General features: G+C 41.0%; 1 protein-coding gene across 1 annotated transcript; it reads right to left on the bottom strand.

Annotated features, from left to right (window-relative positions):
* Positions 1 to 230: 230 nt before the first annotated feature.
* On the bottom strand, positions 231 to 15,394 carry LOC139410036 (LIM/homeobox protein Lhx5). The gene is made up of 5 exons (XM_071155464.1): positions 15,222 to 15,394; positions 12,638 to 12,861; positions 10,655 to 10,932; positions 2,257 to 2,422; positions 231 to 577 (listed from the first exon to the last, which is right to left on the bottom strand). The coding sequence occupies exons 1-5, from the start codon at positions 15,392 to 15,394 to the stop codon at positions 231 to 233; spliced, it is 1,188 nt and encodes a 395-aa protein (XP_071011565.1).
* Positions 15,395 to 24,329: the final 8,935 nt, after the last annotated feature.

A 24,329-nucleotide genomic window follows, 5' to 3' on the forward strand; every position in this document is an offset into this window, starting at 1 on the left:
GCAAAGCCGCCCCATCCTGGATCCTCAGTCGATGGGGGGGGGGGGGGGACCTTCCATCAATTCAGCAAGCCAATTCAAAATCCCAATGAACAAATACATAAACGGCACTTTTCAATTCATAATAACTCATTCATAACGTCTTCAAATTCATCTCCTGAATTGACTGGGAAGTTCACACCCACCCCACCCCCCAAACCCTGATCCCAGATCTAGACGTCCCCCCCTCTAGTCTACCAGACGGTGGTCTCTCCCATCTCCTGTCCGGGGTGGGACATGGGGGCGCTGTAGCTAGAGTTACTAGCCAGGGAGAAGGGTGGGCTGGGCCCCCCTCCATACACCTCCCCAGGGACGGGCTGCAGGGAGCTGGGCAGGCCGGGCTCTGGGCTGGGGGTGTCTGCGTGGGAGATCATGTCCGTGAACCTCTGGTCATCAGAGGGGTGGTGGGCTGACACAGAGCCCTCCATGGCACCTCCATGGATATAGGGGGATTCTGCTGGAGACTGAGCCTGAGAGGAAGGAGGGCCGTGGGGGAAGAAGTCATAGTTTCCCCCTCCTCCGTAGTAGTCGCCCTGGTACTCTGTGTGGGGGGGGGGAGATACGATTATTCAAATAGAAAGCAAATCATCTAATTCATTGTGCAGCACACAGACAAAACAATCTATTTAGCTACATTCAAAAATGGAACTTCACACACTTTTAAAAAGCGGACCTGCATAAAGATTCAAGATCTTGAGTAGCTTAAGTAACATTTCCTGGAGGGGAGGAGAATGGTTTTAGTTCCCTGTTATAGCTGAAAAGTGAAAGAGCAAAACACAGCTAAACTCTAAAATTCACACGGGAACTCCTTTTTTTAGTCCTGACACTCATCCTTTTGTGAGTTAGTTTGAGGATTTTTCTTCTTTTATTTTTCAAAGCGCCTCAACTTTTAAAAAAGGAGATGAAAATCACACTTTCTACTCTGCATTTCAGTTATACGCCATACACTTTAGCTTTAAGTGTGAGTGGGTTCTTGTTTCAGTACCACAGAGGGAAAGAGCAAAAATAACTAAGCAAACACAAATTCAATAATGTCTTGTTTAGTGTACAGTTTGATGTTAAACAACCATTCTTACTAATCTAACTAACTAACTAACTAACTAACATAAATCAACAATCTGGAAAACCCACACGTTGTTTCAAGATCAGTTAAATGTAGTCAGACAGACAATCAGCATTTCATCAGGCTTTGTTCCTAACTTGACAAAGAAACGTTTCCCCTCGACATAACTAAATCAGCAGCACGCCAACCTCATGTTACAAATTGTGCTAATGAGGGGAAGGAGAAATCCACTTTCAATGCAATGAAATCCAATCCAATTCAAAGAAAAAAAAAAAAAAACAATAAACAAGCTAATTATTGAGTCGCACAAACAGAACCCTGCTAGCTACGACAGACCTTGAGAATCAACCTGCTCCTGGGGCGGCCGGGGGAAGGGACAGGGAGGGGCAGAGAGAGAGAGAGACACACACACACACACACACACACACACACACACACACACACACACACACACACACACACACACACAGCCTCCTCTCTAAGCAGCAGCAGTAGTAGAGGAACAGAAGGATGGAAGGAGTAGTCCTGCTAATACAGTAGAGCTCCCCGGCTCCACCGAGGCACAAAAGGGTGTGAAAAGAGGCATGCTGAGAACGGAGGGAGCTAGAAGCAAGAGATTAAGGTTTTGTCCTCCTCTCCCCTCCTTCCCTCCCTGCCCGTTCGTTCTATCCTTCACAGCTCCCTTTTAATTACTGTGGATGGAGGCTGCTATGGTCCAGTATATGACTGATTCCTCAGCAACATCTCTCTTCAGCTTTGTACTGCTGGGATGATCAACTGGCAAACTGGCATTTGTTTTTAGAATTCTGTGGTTGTTCACTTTCAGCCCATTCCGGAATGATCTATGTCTTGATTTCAACATTTGACTTTTCTATATTTCAGAATTGTCTATGTTGTTCCAGTAGGCCACTTGAGGAGCAGTCAACACCCTTGTCCCCCTGCAGTTTAGACAGAGCTGGGCAGCACAAAAGGCCAGCAAATGGCATACCTGACGAAAACCATGTCACTAAAATCTTCATCAGAGATCACTTGTGAGCTTTAGCGACAGGTGAGCTTTAGCGACAGCATGATGACCGAGTCATCATGCTATCTGACGTAAGGGAATTGACGGCGAGTGTATTTTACCACTATATAATCAAACCGTGAGTGTGTCTTACCTGTGTAGTATCCATAGGCCCCAGGCCCCAGTATGTCTGGGTCCTCCAGTCGTCCTCCCAGGGGCCTCATCCTCCGGGGCCCTCTGAAGAAGGCATGCCGCCGGGCCCCCAAAGCACTCAACTGCTTCATCCTTCTCTCCTTAGATCGACGGTTCTGGAACCACACCTACAGAGAAAGAGATAGTGAGTTATCAGGCCACATCCCATCTATAAGGACCTATGACCCAGAGAAGCATCTAAGATTGTTATCAGATCAAAGTAAGTGAAACTATTTTAATAGGTTTAAGATTTCCTTTTCACGGACAGAAAAAAACAACAACAGTTGTTTATACTGCATTTTTACACAGGCACACAGAGTGTCGCAATCAAAGTCATATCTAATCTAGCTTCATTTCTAGTCCATTACTTGTCTACAATGGACAGTAACGATCGCCAGATGTATTCATTATCCATTTCACATTAAGTGTTACAACACAAAAAGCAAATGGGAAAACTACAAGGTAGTTGAAATGACAAGGTCCCACTCCTAATCATCATCTAAATCAAATCACCCTCAAATTAAATCCACCTTCATTTCAGACCTTAATAGTTTTTGTCCATTTTTACTTTGTCCATTTCACAGACTTGGGAGTGCTATTTAACTAGGCTTGTTATGCTCATATAGGAGTTTGAATTCTGTAGTGTAATGAGTACTGCTAGCTACAACAGATTAAATGCATTTTGGACAAGGGATCTGTGGGAAAAGTTTAGAGAGTGCAATACAATGTAATGTTAAACATTCACAACGTGTGTTCTTAGCCCTTGGATGTTCCAAACGCATTTCACAGGGACTGCACAACATCAATGATAAAAAAAAATTCAACTCAATTCTTCTTGTACTCCTCAACATTTTTATTTTGAACATAATGCACTGTAATTTAAGATTTAAAACTACAGAATTTTCTCTCTGCCCGGAGGCAAAATGTGTAGAATAGCAGGAAATTGGCTTTAAAACGGCAAAATGTTCACTTTGATGACGAGAGGGAGGCCTTTAAAATGTTTTCCAGAGCACCGAACTTGATTAGTTCGGCCATGCACCGCAGAAGTCATAGTAAAACTGCGTGTCAGCTTTTTGTATCGCACTGTAAAGTAGGAGTTGTGTTCTGATATTCTGACGGGTCGGTCCCTGATGAATTTGCTAACCTAAAAAAATATATACATATATATATTTTTTAAATTTTTATTATTTTGCTGTCTTGAGACCGGTATAGAAAAGAGCTCTTCTTAGGCACATCGCCTGTAGAAATAACTGAATAGAATTAAAGGGCTTCGCTTAGATATAAGGAATATGGATAATGTGGGGTGGAGGCAGTGAGGGTAAACTAACAAACGTGGATGGACACGGTCTCTACCTCAACGTCCAACCCAGACACATTGAAATAAGATATTCAGCCTCTCCACTTTGAGGACTATGGCTGTATGTGAGAGGCAGAGTGGAGGTTCACTTTCAACCAGGACTCGGGCGTTAGAGAGAGACACCATAGCCACCAACAAACACCCAGTGGTGTCCAAGAAACAGAAATCACACTGGAGCTGTTTTGTAACCAGTGATATGGACGTCGGCATGTTTTGAAATTATCCAATAAAATCAATGAATCAGTCAGCGACACAAAGGAACACGCACAGAGCAACACATTCATTTCAATAGGTCACTATTTCCCATGTGCCCCGGCAGGCCTCAACACAACAACACAGCTGAGAGAGCAGAGAAGTTAAACACAGTCGTCGCTCCTCCTCGGAGTCAAATAAACTGCCTTTGTACAGGAACAAAGGCGAAGAGGAGATATTTCAACATATGGAGGACTTACTTTGCATTCTAAAAACATAACACATTGCTCGTTGTCTCTGCGTCGGCACTGCATAATAACACATGTTAACACCAGCTAGGCTACACCAGAGGCACAATTCCCACTGTGTCGGAGATTAACCAACAGGAAAAAAACACAGAGAAAAACACCTAAAACCACTTAGGTATTCCTCTCCATGCTTTTCCTAGCAAAGACGACACCTGCCTATTGAGAACAATAGTCTAACTGTAAGGTTCCATTTTTATGGAAATGCTTTCGCTCCCCCCTCGAGAGAGCGTTGCTTAGGGATGACTACACACGCGCGCGCGCACACCAGACCTGGGTTCAAATACTGTTTCAGGTATTTCAATACATTTCACAAGTATTTAGAACACCTTTACTTGAAGAAGAAAAAAAGTAGTTGAATATTGGAATGTATTTTTAAAAAAATACCATTTGTTAAGCATTAGCATGTAATCACCAGTACTACAAATACATATCCTTGGAAGTATTTGAAAGACAGTATTTTCAAAACAATATGTATATATTGTTTGGGCGTATTTGAAAAAAGCTTTTAATGTACTTCCTAGTTTGATTTGAATTAACAAACATATCATTTCACTTTTTAATCCAAATACGCAGCCTGAGCTTTACACTGGTGTCTCATGAAGGATGACAAGATGCCATGTTACATTCAATAATAAAACATCAGGGTTTCAAAATGCTTGTCAGACATGGAGCAGCGATCTGGTCTGAAGATATGCCCTGCAATGATGAAAAGCTGCTCCACAGCTGCGGAGGATGCTGGGACATGGATATAGGTACTCAGCAGCAACTATGTGCGGTGTTGGATGTGTGTGACTGTGTTTCTTGCAGAATGTCAGAGGATGGTGGAAGATATGAGGTGATGAGGTACTCCTCAAGGTTATTTATAGTAAACTAAAACTGAAACTAAAACAAACATTTTAAAAACTTCAACTACACTGAAACTATTATCTTTGATTGCAAAACTAACTAAAATAAAAAATGTCAAATTACGTTAAGTTTTAGTTTTTTAAATTCTAAACTTCGGGCTAAAAAATGTAATGGGGTTTTCAAGCTTTTTTTCTAATGGGGTTTTTATGCTTCTGAAGCTGGTGGGTTAATGATGCCAGGAGATGCCGGTTTCAAATAGACTCGCTTGTGCATCACTATCACTAGCTATCAATAGCTAACAGGGAAGAAATAAGAGGGCAGGTGTGTGAGTGAACATTGGCGACAGCAGAAGGCTGTATGGGATTGTCTTGAGTACATTGCTGGAAAGGACAAAAGTAAGTGTATTGTGTGTCAGCAGCGTGTGTGGAACAGAGATACACTGAACAAAAATATAAATGCAACATGTAGCTGTTCCCATGTTTCATGAGCTGAAATAAATAAAAGATCACAGAAATTTTCCATACACACAAAAAGCTTATTTCTCTCAAATTTTGTGCACAAATTTGTTTACATCCCTGTTAGCAAGCATTTCTCCTTTGCCAAGATAATCCATCCACCTGACAAGTGTGGCATATCAAGAAGCTGATTAAACAGGATGATCATTACACAGGTGCACCTTGTGCTGGGGACAATAAAAGGCCCCTCTAAAATGCACAGTTACAGAGATACCATGGTGAGATCCATTCATCAACCGCCATCACCTCACGTTTCAGCATGATAATGGCCGGTCCCATGTCTCAAGGATCTGTACACAATTCCTGGAAGCTGAAAATGTCCCAGTTCTTCCATGGCCTGCATACTCACCAGACATGTCACCCATGGAGCATGTTTGGGATGCTCTGGATCGACGTGTACGACGCTGTGTTCCACTTCCCTCCAATGTCCAGCAACTTTGCACAGCCATTGAAGAGGAGTGGGACAACATTTCACAGGACACAACCAATTTGGTCACACCAGATACTGACTGGTTTTCTGATCCACACCCCTACTTTTTTTAAGCTATCGGTGACCAACAGATGCGTATTTGTATTCCCAGTCATGTGAAATCCATAGATTAGGCCCCAATGAACATATTTAAATTGACTGATTGCCTTATATGAACTGTAGCTCAGTAAAATCATTGAAATTGGTGCATGTTGCATTTATATTGTTGTGCGGTGTACAACCATATACAAACCATTTCAGGATGAAGACAACGCGAGACAGCCACCAGCTCTTAGTAGCTGCACGCAAATTGCAACGTTAGGACAATCAACTTTAGCAGTTGGAATGAAAAGAGCAGAAACATGGCAACCTAATTCAAACGAGTAAAAAACAAAAAAGAAGAAGAAAGAAGCACTGGTTAGTTTATTGATCCCGTCGGGTATGTCCATGAGACTGTACAATGAGCCAGCCTTCAGAAAGTTTAACCAAACACTTGATCCCAAATTTAGAACTCCCGGCGCTGCTGGAGTAAATGTCTTGATTGCTTTGCAAATGGACACAGCAACCCAGAAAGTGAAGGAGATTCTGAAAGAGGCATAGAAAATAACCCTGTGTGTAGGACGGACCGATAAAGAGAGGATCGACTGCTTTGCTTTTGTACATATCAACCTGCTTCTATCACCCCTCCTTCAAGAAGGCACGGCATGCGTTGCTCAAGCTCCGTCGGATTTAGCATCCACACACCAGGGAGGTGGGACAGGACATTGGGAGCATGGGACATACCAGAGGAGAAGATCCTACTTGTCGTAACTGTCAATGGGGCGAACATAGTCAAGACTATCAAGTTATTACAGAACAGGCAAGGGAATACCATTGACCCACAACAACCAGAGATGGCCATAGCTTTGAACGGTGCGGCAGAAATGTCTGAATCTGAGTCAGACAACCAATAATTATATTTTTTAATCCAAGTCACATTAAGATTGATTTGTAACTTAAAACATAAGCAAATTTATGACCTGACCCCTCACCGGGGTCTGCCCCCCAGTGGCAAGAAGTAACATCCCAAAATAACGCAAGCTTTAGGCCTCAAGACATAAATGGCTCCTAACCTCCCACACATAGGCTAGTCTCTGTCTCTAACACGAAAAGTACAACTGAAGCGAAATAAAAATGATTTGATCAAATTTGAACGAAATAAAACCGAGTGAATCATGTCTGAAAACTAACTGAAACTCAACTGGATGTCCATCGCATCAGAAAGGACATACTCCATGCATGGATACCTTGGTGACAGGCAGTGTGTCAAAGCTTGTCTTCATCCGCATTGAGAACTGATGTAATAATTTGATTCTGAGAGCAAAGGTTGACTTGCGGTTGTCTGTGGCGTAGAGAAGTATCACAGGGACCCCCTGCAGTTTTATAACAATTTTTTTTTTTTTAAATTTTGCCTTGAGGCTTAAAGAATATTTATCTTATTAATATTAGCAAAATGTGAAACGTGTATTTTTATAGACAGAAGTGTCAGCTATCACTACATTTAAATTAACAACAATATCCAGAATTGGCAGAATTTCAAACACTTTTTTGGAAAGTTTGAAGTACGGTATACTTTGCTCCGAACAAGGGCATTTCCAGGCATAGAGCCGACATGGAAATTGATAATATTGAAGGTATTTAGATTATTATTTTTTTAAATGTAGGGGGGGGGGGGGGGGGTGATGAAACTGTCCACCATCTTGGTTCTATATACAGTGCCTTCGGAAAGTATTCAGACCCCTTGACTTTTTCCACATTTTGTTACGTTACAGCCTTATTCTAAAATGGATGAAATACAAACATTTCCTCAGATATCTACACACTATTCCCCATAATAACAAAGTGAAAATGTATAAGGTCCCACAGTTGGCAATGCATGTCAGAGCAAATACCAAGCCATAAGATCGAAGGAATTGTTCAAAGAGCCCCGAGACGGGATTGTGTCGAGGCACAGATCTGGGGAAGGGTACCAAAACATTTCTGCAGCATTGAAGGTCCCCAAGAACACAGTAGCCTCCATCATTCTTAAATGGAAAAAGTTTGGATTCACCAAGACTCTTCCTAGAGCTGAGTAATCGGGGGAGAAGGGCCTTGGTCAGGGAGAAGTTCCTCTGTGGAAGAGTTCCTCTGTGGAGACGGGAGAACCTTCCAGAAGGACAACCAGCTCTACAGCACTCCACCAATCAGGCCTTTATGGTAGAGTGACTCAGTAAAAGGCACATGACAGCCCACTTGGAGTTTGCCAGTAGGCACCTAAAGACTCTCAGACCATGAGAAACAAGATTCTCTGGTCTGAAGAAACCAAGATTGAACTCTTTGGCCTGAGGAGGAAACCTGGTACCATCCATACGGTGAAGCATAGTGGTGGCAGCATCATGCCGTGGGGATTTTTTTCAGAGGCAGGGACTGGGAGACTAGTCAGGATCGAGGCAAAGATGAACGGAGCAAAGTACAAAGATATCCTTGATGAAAACCTGCTCCAGAGCTCTCAGGACCTCAGACTGGGGCGAAGGTTCACCTTCCAACAGGACAGTGACCCTAAGCACACAGCCAAGACAACATAGGAATGGCTTCGGGACAAGTCTCTGAATGTGCTTGAGTGACCCAGCCAGAGCTCTGAAAATAGCTGTGCAGCTACGCTCCCCATCCAAACTGACAGTGCTTGAGAGTGCTACAGAGAGGAATGAGAGAAACTCTCCAAATACAGGTATGCCAAGCTTGTATTGTCATACCCAAGAAGACTCTAGGCTGTAATTGCTGCCAAAGGTGCTTCAACAAAGTACTTACTAAATGGTCTGAATACTTATGTATATGTAATATTTCAGTTTTTTATTTTTTATACATCTGCAAAAAAATCCAAACCTGTTTTTGCTTTGTCATTATGGGGTATTGTGTGTAGATTGATAAGGGGAGAGAAAACAATTTAATACATTTTAGAATACGGTTGTAAACGTAACAAAATGTGGAAATAGTCAAGGGGTCGGAATACTTTCCGAATGCACTGTACAGTATACCACAGTGCATTATGTTGTTGCTAATCAGAGACAAATGGGATCGATTCAGTGTTGTGGAGACATGAAACTGAGAAGATGCTACAGGGCCTGGTCTGAGAGGAGAGGAGAGATTGTCTGGCAGTAAATGAGTGAGGACAGAGGAGCGAGAGGGGTGTACGATATACAGCATGTAAATCAGTGAAATCAGTGGTAATTACTGTAAGCACACAAAAAGCCACATCTCAGCTGGCAGTGATGGTGCTAATCACCCTAACACAGTCTAAACCCAGACACCGAGAGTGTGTGTTTGTGTGTGTGCATGTGTGTGGTTATGACATAAAGGCTAGAGATCTGAATGTGGTTGGCAGCAGTGAGGATATATTCCACTTCAAGATGGTAAACAGTAATGTTATTACACTCTCATTAGCAATGACTATGATCTCACATGTTGTCACAGGTCCATCAGATCTCCCTAACAGGGTTTGAGGACAATTCAGTTTTAATTTGTCAATTCAAGAAGTGAAAAATCCTCATACTTCCTTGACTGACCAGAACTGCTCATTTAAACCTCTAAATTGTCTTGGTTGGCATGTGCACCTGTTAACATACCTGTTTACAGTATTTTTGTGCAGTGCTGTGGGCTTTTTTGTGTAATGACACTATTGATCAATTATTGGCTGTTAAAAGCATTAACAGTGCATTATATTTCTAAAATGTGAAGGCCTATGGCTACAGATATGCTACATATTTAAACATACACATACTGTGCAGGCAAGCCGGGTACTCTACTTGCTTCAATAATACATGAGAAATCAACAGCAAATACAATATGTCATATTAAGAAACGAATGTCTTCCATCTTTAATTCAAATTGATTCAAATCATAATTTATCTTTTGCTTTAATTAAAAAACTAAACCTATCAAACAGGAGTCTAAATAGGCTACAATAGACGATAAATAGACTGGTCAATTTAATGTCTGATTATTCAAAATCTTAAATTGATAAGAGATAAAGAAAACCACAACTCAATCTTAAGAAATAGTAACCTTAATTATATTAATTGATCAATTGATAGTGCAGCAAAATATTACAAAAAATATCACAAACAAATACGCAAGGTACTTTCTACACTAATTTCCATTTCCCGGGGAGGGAGGTCCATTAACTCTCGAGCTGATTTGATAGATTTATGCATTTCACTTGAACGTGTCTTGTTATTTTTCGCAGACGTTTTCCCTCCAAAGATAGGTCTACTTCATTCAAATAACTTTTAGGGTCCGGACTGTTAATAAACTACATTGTGTTGCGACATTCTTTTCACTCTCACTTTGTCAAGTACGTCTTTAATTAAATCTCGATATATTCTAACTAATTTATCACGAATGGTAAAGACAGCAGGCACACCATGTAGCCTACCAAAACACAACAGTGCTCATCAAACAAGCAAAGAGAAAAACCACAGAACGTTATTTCTCAATTTGACCTGAAAACTCAACATTATCAACCCAGCTTCTATTCTATTCTATCCTATTTGATAAAGTTCTGTTCTATTTATAATAGGAATTCTAACTTGTCCAAATAAAAACCAGGCTCTGCATCAACCAGCAATGAATATGCTCAAGTTAGCCTGCTCTCCTACCTGTATAACCCGCATGTTGAGTCCCGTCTCCTGGGCCAACTGTTCCCGAATGTGTCGTGTGGGTTTCGGCGTGGCCACGAAGGCAGCCTTCAGCGTCTCCAGTTGCTTGGCTTTGATGGTGGTCCGCGGGCCTCGCCGCTTCGTGCCCGAATTCTGCTCCTCATTCTCGTTATTGTTCATGTCCTTATCCGAGGACATGGAATTGTCCGTCTCTTTTGTATCGTCCTGTATCGGGTCCTGGAGGTCCGGCGATAAACTTCTGTCTGTGCATGATGACACTGGGGGACGGGAGAGAATGGAAAGGTTTCAATCGAAGGTGTCATGGGACCTACTACTAGATTATTGCTGTAGCCTGTCTAATCACAAATAAACTAGAATATGTGGAACAATGACACCTCACAAAATACAAATATGGAAGCCGTTTCAGTTCCTTAAATATATATATATATATATATATATATATATATATATATATATATATATATATATATATATATATATATATATAAATAAATAAAATAGTCTACACTTTGCCAATGTAACCAATATGAAACAGACCAAATACATGGATTTACCAGTTTAAATCTTCACAAATAAAACAGGTGTAACCAACTCGACACTGCCCGCATGTGACCTAAGCGATCGAGATAATGAAAGAGAAATTATACATGTAATGTGAAACAAAAAAAAGGGAGCTAGGCTGATCCCCAAGGACCCGCTGCGTCGCACGATAACAGCACGTCATTGTCCGAGGGGAGGGCTGTTTGAGCCATTCATCTGACAGGAATTTATAGCGTTGATAAGACTGAGCTCTGGTCAGATGCATTCAGCGAGGCGGAGATGCTTTGTTGGGGAACATCATCAAACGCTAGGCTACACATGCCCTATACACGGCCCATTGCGGCCGCGAGAATGTCAGTATGTTCACATTTGCAGCTACAGACACCAAACGAGGGGTCAAATTCAATGTCACGTCTTTCCAGGATACAAATGTTATTCCTCACCTTGCTGATCTAAAGACAAAATCGAACGGCAGTGATGGGAGCCCGAGAACCCCATAAACACAAGCTTTTCTGAAAGTTGTTGACGTACACATTTTAGTTCCACACACCCCAAAGTGTAGGCCTAATATCTTAACAATATCAAGTTGAATGTTGAATAACGACATTTTAGAGATATTTATTTATTAGGCGAGGAAGTGACTTGCAGCCGAATTATCCATAGGCTACAAATGTTGGACCATGTAGGCCTACGATACTGCAGCTAAAATGGGAAAGTAAACTAGAATATAGAATAGAATCCCCAAATGCATCTACATCTATAAGACTAGGCTACTTCAGATTGGACGCAGACGATACTCCAACGCATGCAGAGCCAGAACTAACACGCAGACAAGCACCATGTCCATGGTTTTGAATTACCTGACGGAGGCCTATTGCAGGACGTGATATAGGCCTAGGTTATGGCTCTGGATAAAAACAAATTAAAAGGCATAGTAACACAATAGGTTTTCGAATTCATGCATTTTAGTTCGCAAAATCATATGTGAATATGTGGTATAGGCCTACCCTATTTTAGAAATCCAACAAATACAACCCAGCTGTAGTTTAAGGCGTTTCTCATCATGCACAAATAGCCCCAAATAGCCCCACGTTGAAACGATCAGTAAATAAATACAGGCAAATTAATCAGTTAACGTAGGTGGCCAAAGCAGTCTTCCAAAAATACAACCCGCATTAAATGATGCTCGTTGGTTTCAAATAAAAATGCAGACAATAATATACCACTTATATATATATTTTTTTTTGGGGGGGGGGGGGGATATGCATAGGCTACTAAGAAAGAAAGGTCCATTATTTTCAGGCAACCGTGGATAAAATTTTTTCCAAGAACAAGACGAACATTAGTAGACCGTCTAGAATGTCTACATTAGAATGTCTACTGTGGACGCACTTTTGAAACCCTTAGCTATAATTAGGCTACCTGAATTCAAATTGACTTCCTTGATAGCCCCTGAGCTTAGGTAGTCTTCTTTGCACACAAACTTATTTTCGTCGATGACATAGAGCTCCTCGCCCGTGGACAGCTGCTTGTTGCACACCATGCACGTGAAGCAGTTGAGATGGAACACCTTGCTGCGCGCCTTGCGCACAAGATCGCTGGGAGAGATGCCTTGGAGGCAGCCCGCGCACTTCGTCCCAAACCTCCTGAAAAGAAAGGGAGAGAGGAGAGAGGGGTTGATGTGAAATCCCCACGACACAGAAATACATATAAAAAAAATATGCATTTGAGATGGACATTTAACTGTTCTAACTTTTAATTTAAAAAAATAAATAAAATGTATAGGCCTATTATGCATGTAGACCTATAGAGAATTTTGCAACTGTGAGCAATGCAGAAGGTTTGGCGCGTAACCTGATTAAAAGTGTTTGTTCCAAGAAAATTACGAAATCGCAATGACAAAACACTTACAACAATGACTAAAGGTATTTTATAGTAGTTATAATTTATTGTTTTTATTCTATACATTTGTTTCATTGTATTACATATTTGCCATGATTGAAGAAAGGGTAGGCTATTTCGAAATCCTTTTCGTTAAAATCTAACAGACTACTCTTGATACATAATATAGCCTAAAATGTAGCACCTGCGCTAGACTGAGAAATACCATAATTCTTGTTTTTAACAATAAACCCACGCAGAACGTATTAGTGACAGTCGTCACATTGTGACTACAGAGATATCCGAGGATTAAACGGACTAGGAACATTTTAGCGTGAAATCTCCCGTTAATCCACATGCACCCTCTTCACGTGCAAAAAAAGCATGGTGGATATACTCGTATTATATGGATAGACAGGCGAGTATATAACAGCCTAACTCAACGTCTCATCGTTTCCGGGGATAAGTCGACAAGGTAAATCAGTTGAAAATGAAGTGTTTCACTGGAAGAAAAGGTGTGCCACATACAGTGATGGGTGAATGGGAAGCCTTAGTATGTGTTTCTCCCACCATGCATTGTACTTTAGTGTTTCCCTCTCCGATGTGAAATAAATAGGCCTAATCCACCTCATCACGAGCCAGAAACCTCATCACGCGCCTCTCATGGTGATTTGGTAATCTCTCTCATCAACATGGCGTCGCCTCAGGACGAAAAAAAAAATACAGGAACTGAAAATATTTCAATTATAATACGATTATTGGAGGTAGTGTGTGTTTGAGGGGTGTGTGTGTGGGGGTTGGAGGACGGGGGCGAGCGGTCGAGGCAAGCCCCCTTTATTTTTTATCAGAATCCCTCTCTCTCTTTCTTTTTCTCTGTCTCTCTCTCCAGCCATTTGCTATAGTATCGCTCCACTGTACCCTTTCACATGCACGGTTCGGCGAGGACACAGCACTACTTACACAACAAATGGCTACATTAGGGTGATTACTGTTTCGCCTGGCTAATTGTTCGGCCATTTAAATCCACGGATGGAAGCCGGCTAATATGATGGTCAAGGCCGTTTGAGGCCAACATTGCCTTCACAAAGGCTTAACTACTGGGCCTCACATGTCATTAAACAATTTGTACAGGAGGGGGAAAAAAGCTGACACATAACTAATTGGTATGATGCTATGAGAGTGCGCGTACACAAACAAGGGCCTACACTTATCACTGAATTACCACTTTGAAGAACTGAGCGGCTGGCGTAGGCCTAATGGTTAAGTTTTAAAATCTATTGGACCAAACAATAGTGGAAACAGAGAGTACAGGTGACAGGAAAATGTATATTATAAATAGATTTCAATTGCCTCCATGTGCATGAATGGATTAATAAGAGAAGTGAATATTCAAGCCGACATAATATTCAACCCCCCCAATAATATTGATTTATAAATAAAAGTGATATTATTTGTCATAATAAATATTAGGAATTAAGGTTATGAATATTAGGAATTAAATTATGATTCATATTGTCAGAAAACACACCCGGTGTCTCTAAAAAAACACCCTCTTCATGTAAAACTCAAGCGGGCAAAGAGTGATAACGTGGACATCTCAGGCTATGATTAAATAGTTCTGTCAAAATGCTAAATATATGTGTGATATTCAGAGCTCTAGAATGAACTTATAACTCTGAAATTATATACATTTATATAGGCCTAATAATGATAGGATTTTTGTTGCGAAACCAATGTGGTTACAATATTATTTCTGCAAGGCTTGAAATGTTATAATTTGAAGTGACATTCTAAAACAATTTAAATAACTGATAGGCTATCTCGCCTATAGGTGAATTATAGGCCATCATGTGAAGTAGGCCTTGGTGAACCATATCCATTTCCACAAACAATGTGTATGCGTACAGAATAATATCATTATGGTTAATTAAATATGTGAGTGACGCAATAACGAGAGCTATTTTGATCATTGTGTGACATTCAATCAATTTCAGCATTTTAAGACAATAACAAAAAACAGACAAACAAATCTTCAGAGCAGCGGGGTTATAATTCTCCCTGGTGAGTTCACTGAGTTTTTTGGCATACCTGCTTTTTCGCATGAATCCCCAATCTGAATGCTTACCTGAAAAAGTCTATTTTACAATAAAGCTTCCCATCACGCGAGAAGCACTTCTCCGTCAGGTTACAGTGGCACTCGCAGCATTGGACGCACTTGGCGTGCCAGGCTCGGTCCAACACGTTGAGCAGGAACCGGTCCAGGATGGGCCTGTCGCACCCCGCGCAGTGGACCATCATCCCGCCCGTCTGGAGGATAACGAGGGCCGACCTTCCCACGCGGACTCCGGTGCTGGGTCTGGGGCCACGCGGTTCTCCGCGCAGCAACGTCTTGGCTCCGGGGTTGTGGACAAAGCAGGCGCGAATGATCTGTCAGGTGGGTGGATGGGTGGGGAGAAGCCCCTCTCCACTACCGTTTAAAGGCAGGCTATAGGCGAACACTCCCCGAAGTTTCTCTATTGTACTCCCGGTTCTGGACGCCCCTGTTCTGTTCTGTCCTTGCACAATCCAGAATCCAAAAGAAAAAAATATGAATTTAAAAAACACCTATAGTCCTCTTCTTCATTGACGGGCTGCGTAAAAATTGGCACGTGGAAGGAAAGCCTGTTCGTCCCCGCTGTAGAGAATACGTTACATGGGCTGTAGCCTATTATTTTTATTTTGTTGTTGTTGTCATTTTTTGTTTTTAGGTTCCACTTCTTCGCCTCCGCTCACCTCACGTCGACACTTTTCGCATCACTGTGCCCGGCTCTGCGGGCGCCGGGCGCATCCGTATTCAGATTGGGTGACGCTCTCCTTAATTCCCGTGCCTGGGTGGCCAATCAGGACTCAAGTTGTCATGGTTACCCCTTTAAATAATGGTCGGTAGCCTACATTCAGGTTGACCCAAAACATAAACCACGCTTGCAGAAATAGGCTAATAAACTTTAACTTTGCGGAGAGGGACATGATATTTTGGCAAACATATCACTCACTGGTCAATTGTTTTGGTATTGCCCTGTTATAGAATGGACCTAAACGGTGTAATTAGGTCTACAATCTGCCATTTTCTATTTGTCAACTGTAGCTCAACTATCAAGCTTTGGGGTGAATGGATTTTAGGGACTATCCCCACCCGACGCTTCAAGAAATGGAGCACCAGCCGAAGAATTACATAGGCTAAACTACCTGGGCCATATACAATTTAAAAAAACATGCCTTTTGTCTAATATCACCAATCAACAAGATCTTTCTCTGTTACAATTGGGCCAATTAAGACATGTTATTTAGGGGAAATTCAAGTTTTGATTGGTTTAATTGAATCCCCACAAATTCAAAGCTAAATGAAGCTTCTATAGACACCAAGGCACAAAACAAAAACCTGCGGATCATCTTCCATTTTCTTTCTTCTTTTCACCTCTTCTTCGTCTTCGGTCTTTGACAAGATGACCTAATGGAGTTGATGCCTATTAGCCAACACCTTTCTAAAGCGGCCTACAAAGTGAGGGGGCCGTCTTTACATGACATGATACCCGCCTTAAATGACCCTGAATGGGATGCGATGGGAGTAGCTGAACAAGAGCTAATGCTACAAAACCCTCCCTGCATTATCATCTGTCTCTCCCTCTGTGTGTGTGTGGAGTGGAGGGGACGGGAGGGTAGGGGGACCTAGGCAGGCCCTTTCTCATGCAGAAAGCTATTTACAGGGAAATGCACAGGATTAAGATAGCGGGGCCTCATCAATAGGGAAAGCCGAGTCGCCCGCCGCTTTAACAGAGTAGCCACCAATCGAAGGGAATTTCAATATTTACCCAGATCATCATTTAGTTAGTTGCGGCATTGCAAACATCATGCAGACGCTAATGGTTGTTAGTGGAAATGCGAGGCGTGTTTAAAACTGCGTTTGAGCAGTTGTAGTATAGTCCTATAATGAGTTGGTTAAGCAGGTGTTAATTTGGACCCATTACGCATTCTCATTTAAGATAACGTTTTAATTAGAACAACAACAACCTCATCAACAACATGGATTGGAAACTTGATGCATTCATAATAATATCATTTCAGTTGCACATTGTTGCTGTAGGCCTACATTAAAACAAACTAAGAAACGTGTTGTTTATGATAAATGTGAAAATAGCCTGCTTTATGGCAAGAAACTGACAATATTTCAATTTTGACATAAAATACACGACTGTCATATTTGTATGAGTTTGTATGAGTTTTATAGGCCTAGCAATATTATTATAATTTATTATTCTGTCTTACGAATGATGTATTATTATGTATTATGCATTGTTATTATTATTGTTATTATCATATCCTCCTCCTTACCATCTTTCCCCATTACCACCACCACCACCACCATCATCCTAATCAATGTTTTCAACCAAAAGCATAGGCCTACTGCACGGATAAAACAAGACCTATAGCAATTAGCTAACCTTACATAGAGCCAACATGAAAACATGTGCTAACCAGAGTGAAGTTGTAGCGCGTGCATGCATGCGTCCATTTTGGAGCAGTAGGATTATCCATCAATATCCAACCGTAGATTGTAGAATGTGAAATGGTTGGTATTAAATGGTGACTCTACATGATAATAAAGCAGCAATTTGTGTAGCCAGGGGAGGCCGTTCAGCTTGTTGGGAGAGAAAGGGGGAGAGCCCGGGCCACCAAGGGGACCCCCGCCGCTCTTGGCAGGCGAAAGTGGCAGCAAAGCTTGGACTCGTTCTCGGTCTTAATCCCAAAGCTATCGGGGTTTGCTATTTATTTTTCTCACCAAATCTTATTTGCTTGACTCTCCGTTTAAGAACTCCTAACATTTCAGTTCGTATGTTGTTAGCACCAATGAACATAGACATGTAGGCCCCGTCAACAACAAGTAAATAAGGCGCGAAATAGACGACAAGCGCACTTGGTGTGCCTACTAATTTACATATCTGAAACTGTTAAATTGCTCAAATTCAACCTGCCAACTGTTGATGAGTAGTCAACATGGGTTTGGAGCCTGTAGTATTTGCCTGCCTCATATTATCCTTTAGGTCTATGATAATACCCTATTATTAATACAACCAGGTAGCATTCACGTAGACTACGATAAGGGTGTGCGTAGAGTCGTATAGGCCTTTCCAAATAATGATTACAAACGGTGCTTTTAGAGAATATAATCTATTTTGGGGACAAAGCGTTATCACCCTGTACGTGGGAAGAGAACATGTTGGGTAAAGAGAGCTCTTGCCACAGCTTCTCGCCTCTTGTTTGAGTCACATATTTCATTGTATAGGGAAACATTTCATTGGGTAGCGGTGTTCTCTCGTTTATCCCATCACCTTTTCTGTTCTGCCTGTCCCCAGCTCTCTCCGCTGCAAGCCAAACAGTCCAGCGCCGTGCCTAGCAGAGCCACACAGAGTGCGGGACGTACCTGCTACTAGGAACTCCCGAAGAGAGCGGAAGTGATCAAGGTGCTGAAACTTGACAACTCGATGCAGGGGCCGGGTTTTTATTTCTTCTTCGCTCTTGCTAGCCTAATTGAATATACAGATGTAGGATCTTAATTTGATCACTCTTTTGTCGCTGGGAATTTTGTTAAATTGTAGTGTATTCAATGTTTAAAAAGGCTTCTAAAGTTCGTAAATTCCACTTTAAAATGTCAGACTTGATTTGCCCTAACGAAAAATATAAACCCCTACAAAAAATGTCAATTGACTATAATACACATAATAATTCACATTTCCTGGACTATTTTCCTGCTGTAGCAAGCTGGCTCAAATTAAAATCCTACATCTATATGTACATTAGAAAGCACCCATGCAACAGAGAAACAACACACATTGCAGACATTATACAGGAACAAGTCTGTTTATTAAGCCATACCGCCACTATTTGAAACCCTGTGGTCTTATAAATGGGGGTTGTGGTTCAAAGCCTACAAGCTAAGTTAATGCGGCCCTGGACATGCATGCCTTCCGATTTCTTGTTCAGCATAGTACTGTTCTAAAAACAGTAGGCTACACGTTGATTCTGAATAGGCTTGTGCAGTCACACTTTGTTTTCATCATCAATCAAAAACGCATTGGCTTGCACAAGATTCTTTTATGACAATTTTCAGGAATATCAACAAGTGATTAGGTGTGGTAATGACTTGACAGAAACAAACAACTTACGGGGGTTGCTCTGTCATTATGCTCTTCTACTATGATTTTCCAGGTGTGGTATGATGATTAATGGGCTGTATATCTGTGCAACACCAACACATTCCTACAACGCTGTTGAGGTGTCATACTCTGAATCTGGTGAGGCGTCATGCACCAATATTTCTTGAAGAGGCGCTTATGCCAAATCAAATGCAATAGGTTATCTTTACAAGATAAATTATGTGTAAAATAAACTGTATCTTTTAAAACAAAAGCATTCTATGTGAGAGAGGAACGATTTAACTGTCAGCTACTCACTGGACTACACAATGGGAACAAAACTCTAGAAACATTTTACATTTTGTCCCTAATACCAATGTATTTACATGACAAGTGGTGTTACACAGTACAAAATACTCCACATACTGTACACAAGCGTGCAAATACACACACACAACTTTGTTTTTGTGAATTTTCAAGACTTTATGGGGAGTAAAAAAGTAGTCCCATTCAAAATCCTATTTTCCCTAATGCTTAACCTGAACCTTAACCCCTTACTCTAACCCTAACCTAACCTAGCCTAAAATAGCATTTGAAAAAATTCAGGACATGAAAAAGGTCCTGACTTTAAATTTTTCCCTTGTTTTCCTACCTTGTCGGGACATTCTGGAGACTTGTCAGGACATTGTGATTGACACACACACACACACACACACACACTTATCTAGGACTTTATTCCTCCAGCTGCAGCCTCCCATCCAAGGCAGTTTGAGCAGCCGTCCCCTTTGTCCAATGTGGCCTTAGTCATACACAACACACAACCCAAGCTTTACTGTGTTCACTCTCCTCTTTTCTGTTGTGTTGGAAGGAGTTGGAGGGAAAATGGCATCTCTTTCAGACCCCCTCTGACCTCTCTAGCCTTCATCCTTCAGCCCTATTTCTGTAGCTCAGTACCTGCTGTATCCTGCGCAGGTGTCAAATAAAGTACATTTTTTATTTTTATCGGGTTGATCACCTTTAATAATGCAGATAGATTGTGGCTTCCATCAAGGTAATTGTCTGCATCATTTCCAATCCCCCATATAATGTTTTGTAAATATATATATATATAAAATAAAATAAAAATATATATTTTCCTTTATAGTTTTCCTCTAACCCTACCTCCCCTAATTGGAGTAAACTAATGGAAAACAATCAATCAATCAAATGTATTTATAAATCCCTTATTACATCAGCCAATGTCACAAAGTGCTGTAGAGAAACCCATCCTAAAACACCAAACAGCAAGCAATGCTTATACATACACTACCGGTCAAATGTTTTAGAACACCTACTAATTCAAGGGTTTTTATTTATTTAGACTATTTTCTACATTGTAGAATAATATTGAAGACATTAAACCTATGAAATAACACATATGGAATCATAATTATATTTTTATTTTATATTTGAGGTTCTTCAAAGTAGCCACCCTTTGCCTTGACGACAGCTTTGCACACACTTGGCATCCTTTCAACCAGCTTCACCTGGAATGTTTTTTCAACATTCTTGAAGGAGTTCCCACATATGCTGAGCACTTGTTGGCTGCTTTTCCTTCACTCTGCGGTCCAACTCATCCTAAACCATCTCAATTTGGTTGAGATTGGGTGATTGTGGAGACCAGGTCATCTGATGCAGCACTCCATCACTATCCTTCTTGGTAAAATAGCCCTTACACAGCCTGGAGGTGTGTTGGGACATTGTCCTGTTGAAAAACAAATGATAGTCACACTAAGCCCAAACCATGGGATGGTGTATCGCTGCAGAATGCTGTGGTAGACATGCTGGTTATATGTGCCATGAATTCTATATAAATCACGGACAGTGTCACCAGCAAAGCACCCCCACACCATAACACCTCCTCCTCCATGCTTTAAAATTAGACATTCGGAGATCATCCGTTCACCAACACCGCGTCTCACAAATTTGTACTCCAGACCAAAGGACACATTTCCACCGGTCTAATGTCCAATGCTTGTATTTCTTGGCCCAAGCAAGTCTCTTCTTCTTTGCAGCAATTCAACCATAAAGGCCTGATTCACACAGTCTCCTCTGAACAGTTGATGTTGAGATGTGTCTGTTACTTGAACTCAGTGAAGCATTTATTTGGGCTGCATTCTGAGGCTGCAGCAGTGGTAACTCTGGGTCTTCCTTTCCTGTGGTGGTCCTCATGAGAGCCAGTTTCTTCATAGCCCTTGATGATTGTTGCGACTGCACAATTTTCCAGATTGACTGACCTAAATCTTAACCTTTTTTCCGGATTGACTGACCTTAATATCTTAAAGTAATGATAGACTGTCGTTTCTCTTTGCTTATTTGAGCTGTTCTTGCCATAATATGGACTTGGTCTGTTACCAAATAGGGCTATGTTCTGTATACCACCCTTACATTGTCACAACACAACTGATTGGCTCAAACACATTAAGAAGGATAGAAATTCCACACATTAACTTGTAACAAGGCACACCTGTTAATTGAAATACATTCCATGTGATAAAATAAAGAAAAACCCTTGAATGAGTACAGTAGGTGTGTGTGTCCAAACTTTTGACTGGTACTGTATGTCTTTAATTAGTATATTTGAGTTTAACCATATTTGTTGTAATATTGGTTGTCTTTTCTGGTGGATTAAACTGAAATTGCAAACAACTTTCTATGGCTTGTTTGAAAAATAACGATATTTAGGAGATTATTTAATTTTCAAATAACCGAAAGTGAGAGTTTTGCAGTCTGAATAAAGGGAAAAAGGCCCTTCCTGAACATGGGGTGAGACATCCTTACTAATCTGCTAGAGACGCCTTTAGTGAGATGTCTAATGATTTAATATTTACTAATTTCTGTCGTCCGAATTCAGATTTATTATATACAGTGGGGCAAAAAAGTATTTAGTCAGCCACCAATTGTGCAAGTTCTCCCACTTAAAAAGATGAGAGAGGCCTGTAATTTGCATCATAGGTACACTTCAACTATGACAGACAAAATGAGAAAAATAAATCCAGAAAATCACATTGTAGGATTTTTAATGAATTTATTTGCAAATTATGGTGGAAAATAAGTATTTGGTCAATAACAAAAGTTTATCTCAATACTTTGTTATATACCCTTTGTTGGCAATGACAGAGGTCAAACGTTTTCTGTAAGTCTTCACAAGGTTTTCACACACTGCTGCTGGTATTTTGGCCCATTCCTCCATGCAGATCTCCTCTAGAGCAGTGATGTTTTTGGGCTGTTGCTGGGCAACACAGACTTTCAACTCCCTCCAAAGATTTTCTATGGGGTTGAGATCTGGAGACTGGCTAGGCCACTCCAGGACCTTAAAATGCTTCTTACGAAGCCTCTCCTTCGTTGCCCGGGTGGTGTGTTTGGGATCACTGTCATGCTGAAAGACCCAGCCACGTTTCATCTTCAATGACCTTGCTGATGGAAGGAGGTTTTCACTCAAAATCTCACTATACATTCATTCTTTCCTTTACACGGTTCAGTCGTCCTGGTCCCTTTGCAGAAAAACAGCCCCAAAGCATGATGTTTCCACCCCCATGCTTCACAGTAGGTATGGTGTTCTTTGGATGCAACTCAGCATTCTTTGTCCTCCAAACACGACGAGTTGAGTTTTTACCAAAAAGTTATATTTTGGTTTCATCTGACCATATGACATTCTCCCAATCTTCTTCTGGATCATCCAAATGCTCTCTAGCAAGCTTCAGACGGGCCTGGACATGTACTGGCTTAAGCATGGGGACACGTCTGGCACTGCAGGATTTGAGTCACTGGCGGCGTAGTGTGTTACTGATGGTAGGCTTTGTTACTTTGGTCCCAGCTCTCTGCAGGTCATTCACTAGGTCCCCCCGTGTGGTCTGGGATTTTTGCTCACCGTTCTTGTGATCATTTTGACCCCACGGGGTGAGATCTTGCGTGGAGCCCCAGATCGAGGGAGATTATCAGTGGTCTTGTATGTCTTCCATTTCCTAATAATTGCTCCCACAGTTGCTTTTTTCAAACCAAGCTGCTTACCTATTGCAGATTCAGGCTTCCCAGCCTGGTGCAGGTCTACAATTTTGTTTCTGGTGTCCTTTGACAGCTCTTTGGTCTTGGCCATAGTGGAGTTTGGAGTGTGACTGTTTGAGGTTGTGGACAGGTGTCTTTTATACTGATAACAAGTTCAAACAGGTGTCATTAATACAGGTAACGAGTGGAGGACAGAGGAGCCTCTTAAAGAAGAAGTTAAAGGTCTGTGAGAGCCAGAAATCTTGCTTGTTTGTAGGTGACCAAATACTTATTTTCCTCCATAATTTTCAAATGAATGAATTAAAAATCCTACAACGTGATTTTCTGGATTTTTTTCTCTCATTTTGTCTGTCATAGTTGAAGTGTACCTATGATGAAAATTACAGGCATCTCTCATATTTTTAAGTGGGAGAACTTGCACAATTGGTGGCTGACTAAATACTTTTTTGCCCCACTGTAAATCAGGCCCGTTGAATTTTTTTTGGTTTTCCGTTACAAATAAAATGGAATATTTTTTGCTCATGTAATTTATAAAACAAATCTCTAGGTGTAGGCAAGGTCATAAGCAAATAAGTAAACTGGGATATGACTAAAGAGTTAATCAGGGTGATTTTTCCACAAATAGACATGTATTTGCCTTTCCATGGTAGCAAGATCTTATCTATTTTTGCTATCTTTCTATTAAAACGTATTGTAGTGAGATACTTACTTTCTTTCAGGATATGAATACCGGGTATGTCCACTTCACCGTCAGACTATTTTATTGGTTTACTACACAGTAATGTAAAAGTAATTTTTTTGTGATCCAATACATTATACAGTACACTTATCATAATTTGGTTGTAAATCAGAGAGGTTAGAAAAATAATCTAGATCCTTTATGAGGTTTTGGAGGGATCGAAATTGTGGATTCAAAAGAAAACATTAATTAACAGTGTACAATGACACCTTTCTTTTTAAGCCCTGGATTTCTAACCCCTTGATATTATTGTTAGATCTGATTTTAATAGCCAACATTT

Source organism: Oncorhynchus clarkii, chromosome 5 (assembly GCF_045791955.1).
Source record: "Oncorhynchus clarkii lewisi isolate Uvic-CL-2024 chromosome 5, UVic_Ocla_1.0, whole genome shotgun sequence".
Lineage (NCBI taxonomy): Eukaryota > Metazoa > Chordata > Actinopteri > Salmoniformes > Salmonidae > Oncorhynchus > Oncorhynchus clarkii.